The 7,459-nt window shown below is 55.7% G+C and overlaps 1 protein-coding gene across 1 annotated transcript; it reads left to right on the top strand.

Moving 5' to 3' along the window:
• Positions 1-933: 933 nt before the first annotated feature.
• Tmem200c (transmembrane protein 200C) lies at positions 934-7,219 on the top strand. Its single transcript, XM_004662596.2, has 2 exons — positions 934-1,311; positions 4,174-7,219. Exon 2 carries the CDS (start codon positions 4,277-4,279, stop codon positions 6,251-6,253), a length of 1,977 nt encoding a protein of 658 aa, XP_004662653.2. The 5' UTR covers positions 934-1,311; positions 4,174-4,276; the 3' UTR covers positions 6,254-7,219.
• Positions 7,220-7,459: the final 240 nt, after the last annotated feature.

The raw sequence follows: 7,459 nt of genomic DNA, 5'->3' as shown, positions 1-7,459 counted from the left end.
CTCTGAGCTGATCTCAGATGAGCCCCAGCTGCCTGCGTGGGGCGGGTGGGTGCGGTGGGGGGACGGTGGGGGGGGCACGCTCTGTAGTCTGATAAGGAGAGTCACAAACCCAGCTCAGAGGCTTCCCGGACTTCCACGGTGCGCCCAGCTCTGCTAGGACCGCTCGGCTCCGCGGGGCCGGGAGTTCGCGGGTGTGTGTGTGTTTGTGTCTGGCGGGGGCGGGGACAACTTACTGTGTTCGCGGGGCGTCCACACTGCAAACTCTCGAGGGGGAAGGGGAAAGCCAGCCGAGTTGTGTCGCGTGGAATAGTAGAGGTGACAAAAAAGGAGAGAGTAGAGGAAGGGCGAGCAACAAGGACGTGGGACACTATCTCGGGGGCTCTCAGAAGAGCTTCCCTCGGAGGCTGATGGAGGGGACCCCATAGGGAGGGACTGGCTTTCCTTTGAGACCTCTCCAGCCAGTTGCTCAGACAGGTAGTTAGTTGGGAGGAAAAGAACCAGCGAGCGGATGCCCTCGGGGTGCCCCTTGCCCTGCCCTGCGCGATCGCGCCCCAACTTAGCTCCAAGTGCAGGGACGCAGGTGTCTCCGCCGCCTCCCCTGGCGCCCCTCTTGGCTGGCGGGGGCGAGAACACTGTGCTTGCGAAGGGACAGGCGGCGGACTGGACAGAGAGGGGGGACGGGGAGGCCGGAGGAGAAGGAGGAGGAGGGGGGCGCCGGGAGGAGGCGGGGCGGGGGGCGGGTGCGCCCCTGAGAGCGGAGTCGGGCAGGGTACCGACTGCCATCCTGCCGCAATATCCCTGTGTCATGGCTCCGGTTTCTTAGCAACAGCCGCGGGTCCGGCCACCCGGAGCTGCCGCCGCCGCCACCGCCGCCGCCGCGGGCTCTACTCCACCCGGCGGAGCCCGGCGCGCCGCAGCCACACAAAAGAGGCGCAAGGCCGGGAGCCCGCGGCCGGGGCTTGGCCTGAGAGCGCAGCCGGGAGGGGACGGACGCCGCGAGCCGGAGCAGAAGGAGGAGGAGGAGCAGGAGGAGCGCCCCGGGGGAGCAGTGCTCCCAGGCAGCTCCAGGTAGCGGAGGACCTGACACTTCTTGGAAACTCTTGGAAATGGCTCCCGCCACATCGCCGGAGGGGTCTGCGCGTCCCTGGCGGGCGATCGCCGCAAGTGGGATGCTGAGCTGCGCTAGCGCCCAGGGCCCCGAGGCGCTGTCCCTGCGCTCCGCCGTCAGCTCGGGCTGAAAAGTTTCTCCATGGTTCCTTTGTGTCACCCGAGCGCCTGGTCGCCGTCCCCAAGCTGCCCCAGTCTCCCAGGGTAAGTGAGAGATATTGTTTGCTTAGAGTGCTGCCATCTTGAGCAATTCTGTCAGTCCCCGGTCCCCGAGCGCCCCTCCCCAACCTTCCGGTCCCCTCCAAGTCCCACTGCCCCTTAGCGAGGGGTTCGAGACCAGGTGTTCTGCTGGACAGGCTACTAGGGCTGAGCTCACTCCCCCCACCCCGGAAAAAAAAAAAAGCGAGTTGGAAATTGCCGTCACCTCGCTCCCCTCCTGCCCTCCCTCCTGGGGTTGCTGCTCTCATGTGACTCCAGACCAAAGCAAGGGCACAGGACGCGCGGCCCTGCGGGCCAGGGGTCGGGGGTCGAGGACCTGCGCTGGATCCCTGGCACAGCATGGCGCGCAGCCTGGGGGCTCTGAGCCTATGGCGCCCAGAGGAGCTCGATCCATCATGAGCGGAGAACTTGAATGTCTTTCTTGGAAGCAGTTGTATTTTTAGACATCCCTCCTTTGCTTCCCCATCCTCCATTCCTTAAACGCGACAGGACCCGCGCCAGCCAGGCAGTCAGTAGCGAAGGCAGCCGACCTCCACTGCTAACTTTGAATTCTTCCCTTACGTCTAAAGGCAAGCCTCCAAGGCAGCTCTTCCGTGGCACCTGACCCATGTCAGTATTCCATGTTGAAAAGGAGTTCAGCTTTCAATGAGAGCCGAAGGCACAATAAACTAGGGAGCTAATTACTAGCGATTAAACTGATGTTAAAGATCGATTGCTGAAATCCATTCCAGCCTTACATTCTGCTGGGTCCAAAGTTGCCTTGCTGAGGAGGAATACAAAAGGGGTGTTCTTTCGGCCATCGCCCCCCCCCCCACACACACACACAGTACTGGTCAATGTCCAACACAACCTTAGCCCTTTTTCTCTCTTGAGAGAGCAACCTTGCAGACTGAACCTGGCTTTGCTTCTAAAACGTCTAGTCCTTAAAGTATTCTGAACATAATCCAGACCTCTAGAGAGTTAGAGATGCTGGAGCCCAGGGTTCATTTATCACAGTAGCCACGTAGTAAATGTAGTTATTAAAGGGGGATGGACAGTAAGCCGTCTCTCTCTTCTCCTCCCCTACTTCTTTATTTATGTACAATGTCTATAAGTCACTGGGAAAGCACCTTTTTAAACCAAAATTTAAAAGGTTGCTGGGTGTGGTCTCTGTATTGACCACTCCCTAACCCACCTGGTGTTACTCTTTATCAGACCCCAACTAAGTTCCAAGGAGATAGGGATTTGCAAACAGTGTAAAGAGCTGACTGCCATTCGCTTGCCTACATGGAGAAAAGCTCCTGCCTGCGTTGCTGAAATAATGAGAGGAATCCGGGAACAAAGCTCTTCACCCAAGCACCAATTAAAAGCGAAATTCTTACCTAAGTAAGCCTGCATTTTCAAAGGGTAATTTATTCTAAACCATGAATTATCTTAGGAAGGATATCATTCATGCCCAAAGGCCTTCCAGTGATAGCTAGCTACATCTTCCAGATCCATGCAATGCCCTTAATTTTAGCATCTCTGTTACAGGAAGGAACACAACCAATGAAACAGAGGATGCTTTACTCTGAGGATCCAGCAGGACTGGAATTTTAACAGCTGACAGATGACCACAGATAAGCATCTGTGACTGTACCTGCTTAGACTGTGCCACTGACAACCAAATAGACTTCCCGAGGCTAGGTCATTGTTACCTCCCCCACCTTTTCCCAAAAGTGATCTCCTGGAAAAAGCAGAAAGAAAATAGCCTTCACCTGGGGAGATGCCATCCTATAAATCATCATTACTTATATTGCTTTGTCTAACTAATTGCAAACTCATTTGAATACTGGGATTCAATAGTTGGCACGTTAATAAAGGGTCAGAATGCTCTTATAGCCATTTCTTTTCTTCCTTTCTTTCTCTCTTTCTTTCTTTTTCTTTTTCTTTTATAAGTTGCAATTTTCCCACATGAGATAAAGACCTTTCTTAGGGAGATTCCAGGAGACTTCTCAGATTCTCTGGTGAAATCCAGCACAGGATATCTTTAAAGGGAGTTCCTCTGGGGAAAAGAGGGAGGCCAGAAGGAAGAGCTCAGTTACATAACAGTTACCTAAAACTAAATATCCACCCCAAGAAGCTGTCCAGATGTTGCAGAGTGGGGATGAGAAGGCTGGCAGAGGGGATCTGTTTGCCTTTTGCTGTAAGGAACAGAAAATAAAGATAGGCAACTTGTGAATGGAGTTCATTGTCCATCTTAAAGCAGTTCTGGTGTTTTTCTCTGGAATGAACCCCACTGGTCAAATGAATAGGCCACCTTCCTGCCAGTATATGCCCTTTCATTTTCATCCAGTGAAATGAATTTCTCTGTTTTTCTACAGCAGAAACTTTCATGACTGTTCAGTGACTCGGCCTACACGGGCACATTCTTTCCTCCCTTGACAGCTGACACTCCTGCAGTCTCTCCCTTGGATAACTTTCCCATTCCAGTAGGAAGGAAAGCAACTTCTTTGGCTCTTTGTAGGAAAGTCTTCAACCACTTCTTGACTGTCCACACTTTGACATTAATGGCCCCAATATCACAGTGGGCTGCCAGCCAAGAAGGTTTGAAATGGACAGTGCTGGAGAAGACCCATGGAGCCTGTGGGGAAATGGAACTGGAGGGGGGCGGGCAAAAGGGTGGAAAGGGGCTGGGAACTTTCTCTCACCTCTTTGCCTTCCCCAACATGTATCCACCTTTGTCTGTGTACACAGCACTTGGATTAGTGGGTAAGGGCCTTGGGGTGGGGGATGGGGTCCCACCTACAGTGAGGTCTGGCCAATGACGGTGTGTGTGAGGTGGCAGTGGAGCCTGCACTCTGATGGTCTCTCTCTGCTCTGTTGCAGGAGGAGGTGACCTAGCAGCTGGGGTGTCCCCTCCTGGTTCCAGCTTCCACCACAGCCCCCCTTCCCCCAGCGACTAGCGCGCACAGCACTCCACCGGTTCGCCATGATCGCCACTGGGGGCCTACTGAGGATTTCCGCCAGAAAGCAGGATCCCCTCAGGCCATCCAGCCAGGTTCCTAAGCGCAAGCGGAAGGCCAAGAAGAGGCGCAAGAACGACGTGGTGGTGGTGAAAGGCAAGCTGAAGTTGTGCTCCATCTCTGGGTTCGTCGCCCTCTGCGGGATTCTGGTGCTGCTGGTGGGCATCGCCATGGCGGTGGTGGGCTACTGGCCCAAGGCCAACACGGCCAACAAGGAGGGGCCCAAACAGCTGCTGGCCCCGAGCAGTGGCCACCGCGTCGCGACCACCACCAACAGCAGCACCCAAGTCAGCCGGAACCCGTCCAGGGTCCACTTGGCGTCCCCAGGGGGTGTCAACTCCAGCTCCGTGGGCGGCGTGCCTCTGGGGCCCCCTCCGGCGCAGTCTGCAGCCGCGTCGTCCTCGCCCTCGCCCGCCTCGGTGGGCTTCTTTTTCCGCGTCTTCTCGGGCTACCTGCACTCAGACAAGCTCAAGGTCTTCGGACCCCTCATCATGGGCATCGGGATCTTCCTCTTTATCTGCGCCAACGCGGTGCTCCACGAGAACCGGGACAAGAAGACCAAGATCATCAACCTGCGGGACCTCTACTCCACCGTGATCGACGTGCACAGCCTCCGAGCCAAAGACCTGGCGGCGGCGGCCGCGGCGGCGGCCGCGGCGGCAGCGGCTACATCGTCATCCCCGTCGGCCGCACCGCCGCCGGCCTCGGCGCCCCCCGGGGCGACGCCACTCAACGGCTTCCTGAGCGGCTACGTGCAGTCGCGGGGACTGGAACTGAAACCCGGCGGCTGTTCGGCTCCCGGGGACGCCTTCGGGGCAGCGGCGGCGGCGGCGGCGTTCTTGGCCAGGGGTTCCTGGCCCCATCCGGTGGTGGCGCTGGGCGCGGGTGGCGCGGGACGCCGGGGCACCTCCGCGTCCCCTCCAGACTTGGCCTCGTCTCCGCGCTGCCCGCGGGAGCCCCCGAGCCTGGCCGAAGCGGTGTACAGCATCTACCGCGAGCGCGAGGCTGGCCGTCGTCGTCACCGGGCCACGGCCACCACCGCCGTCACCAGTGGCGGCAGCAGCCCCGGGCCCTGCAGCCCGGCCGAGAGCTGGGGACGTCAAAGCACTGCCAGTTCCCTCGTGGGCTCCTCCTCGCTGAGCGCCTTTGCGCTGCTGCCTTTGCCCGGGGACCACGACGGGGACCGTGATCCGGAGGGCGCGAGCTGCAGTTGGCACAGGCCAGTTGGTAGACGCGGTTCCAGGGACATCTTCCCCTCCAGGGTACAGCTCGACCTGAGCTTGACCGACCTTCGCGGGCACGAGGGTGGCGCGCGCTGGCAGCCCCGAGACGTGGAAGCGGAGGAACCCGAGGAAGGCGCAGCGGCGACACGCACGCGCGCAGCAAGGGGCCAGGGTGGCAGACTGCCCAGGACCGGCAGGTACGCCACCTGGCGACGTCGCAGCACCAGCGTGCTCCCGGACTATCGAGCCCCACTGTCACCGGAGCCCCCGCCCTCCAGCCCGCCGGACGTGGTCGCCACCTCCTCCTCCTCCTCGTCGTCCTTTCCATCATCCTCCCCACCCGGACAGGAGGACTCGTCCCACGCTCGACGGGACTCGCGGAGCTCGCCATCGCCATCGGATGAGCCATCCATCAGCAATAAGGGCTACACCCCTCTGCGGGAGGCGGGCACTTCGGTGGAGTCTGTCCTGGACCTGGACACTGTAGCCAGTCAAAGACAAGACTGTGCGGATATCACCGCATCAGCCCAGGAGCAGAGCTCCCCGGACAGGCTCAGCCCAGAGCCAGCTGGGACCCAGCAGTTACCACTAGGGCAAAGGCAGTTTACAAACAAGGAGAAACTCTTCATGATTTCCCGGTCTCATGCCACTGGGGGAGAAGAGGGGGGACTGGAAAACGCTGGCACACAGGGAGAGGAGAGCCAGGAAAGGAGAGAATAGATGGGAGAGATTCCCATTGGAATCAGTGCATTAACGCCCCCCCTCCCCGCCTCCACGCCTCCTCACCCAATTCCCATGTGGACTGATCCAAGGTGAAACCATTCAATATCCAAAGAGCTGCAGAATGTTATCCTTGAATTGCGTTTTTCGTTCCCAAGATTCCTGTAGATAACTTCAAACATTTTTTTTTCTTTAAAGAAAGCAAACTAGTCTTTTTTTTAATGTCCGATGGTGATTGTATGTTCCATGGAAACCAAATGTATTAAAAGGTCAGCAATCTAGCTCTCTTAATTTTCATAGGATCAAAAATAATATATTTTTGACAGTATCTGTGCACTTTACTCTCTCCCTTCCTCTCTCTCTCTCGGATTTCTTGCCACTGTACTCTGCTGCTGGCTTTGTCCATAGCTGCTTGTGAATGAATGACAAGCTTTTCTTGTTTTATCTCCCTCCCTTTGCGGAGCCTGGGAGAGTTTGTCCCAGTTCTCTAAGAACCGATCATTCTAGGTGAAACGTGAAAGCTCTAGTCATTCAGCAAAGAGTGCTTTTCCTTGCTCCAACCCACTCTGCTCATACAGCTGTGCAAGGGACTCTCTATTTTTTTAAAAGGACGTTTGCATTTTGTTACCAGGGTGTGTTGAGACTGGAGGGCGCCAGGAACTAGACGAATTGTTAAAAGCCTAAGCTCACCATATCGAGTAACACTATGCTTCACTGAGTATTATCACTCCTGTATGGAAAATAGCATTAATATTTAAAATATTTTTTAATAAAAGAAGTTTCCAAACAAATAGTAACATAGCATTGCCTCATTTTGCCTGGGAACTAATATTTGTAGAGCAGCATAAACTGCAGTTTATCTGGTAAATCCAAAATACATTGCCATGACTCTGCTACTCTATATTATTTCCCCTCAAAGTATCAGTACTTTTTTTGAGATAGGTTCTCGCTGTAGTGCTCTATATTATTTCCTCTCGGAGTATCAGTACTTTTTTTTTTTTTTTTTTTTGAGATAGGTTCTTGCTGTAGCCCAGGCTGACCTGCAATTCACTACATCGTTTCAGACTGGTGTCAAAGTCACAGTGATCCTCCTACCTCTGTCTCCCACGTGCTAGGATTAAAGGCCCACGTCCAGCTCCAGTGCATTTTTAACTTGAAAACATAGGCTAGCACTTAACACATGGGAGGTTTTCTTTAAATTAGAAT

Source organism: Jaculus jaculus, chromosome 2, assembly GCF_020740685.1.
Source record: "Jaculus jaculus isolate mJacJac1 chromosome 2, mJacJac1.mat.Y.cur, whole genome shotgun sequence".
NCBI classification, from domain to species: domain Eukaryota; kingdom Metazoa; phylum Chordata; class Mammalia; order Rodentia; family Dipodidae; genus Jaculus; species Jaculus jaculus.
Note: the sequence above shows the minus strand (reverse complement) of the source record. Positions and strands in the feature narration are given on the sequence as shown.

Excerpts from the sequence above, each read along its gene's own strand:
- Tmem200c (XM_004662596.2), top strand. The coding sequence starts at position 4,277 with ATGATCGCCACTGGGGGCCTACTGAGGATTTCCGCCAGAAAGCAGGAT.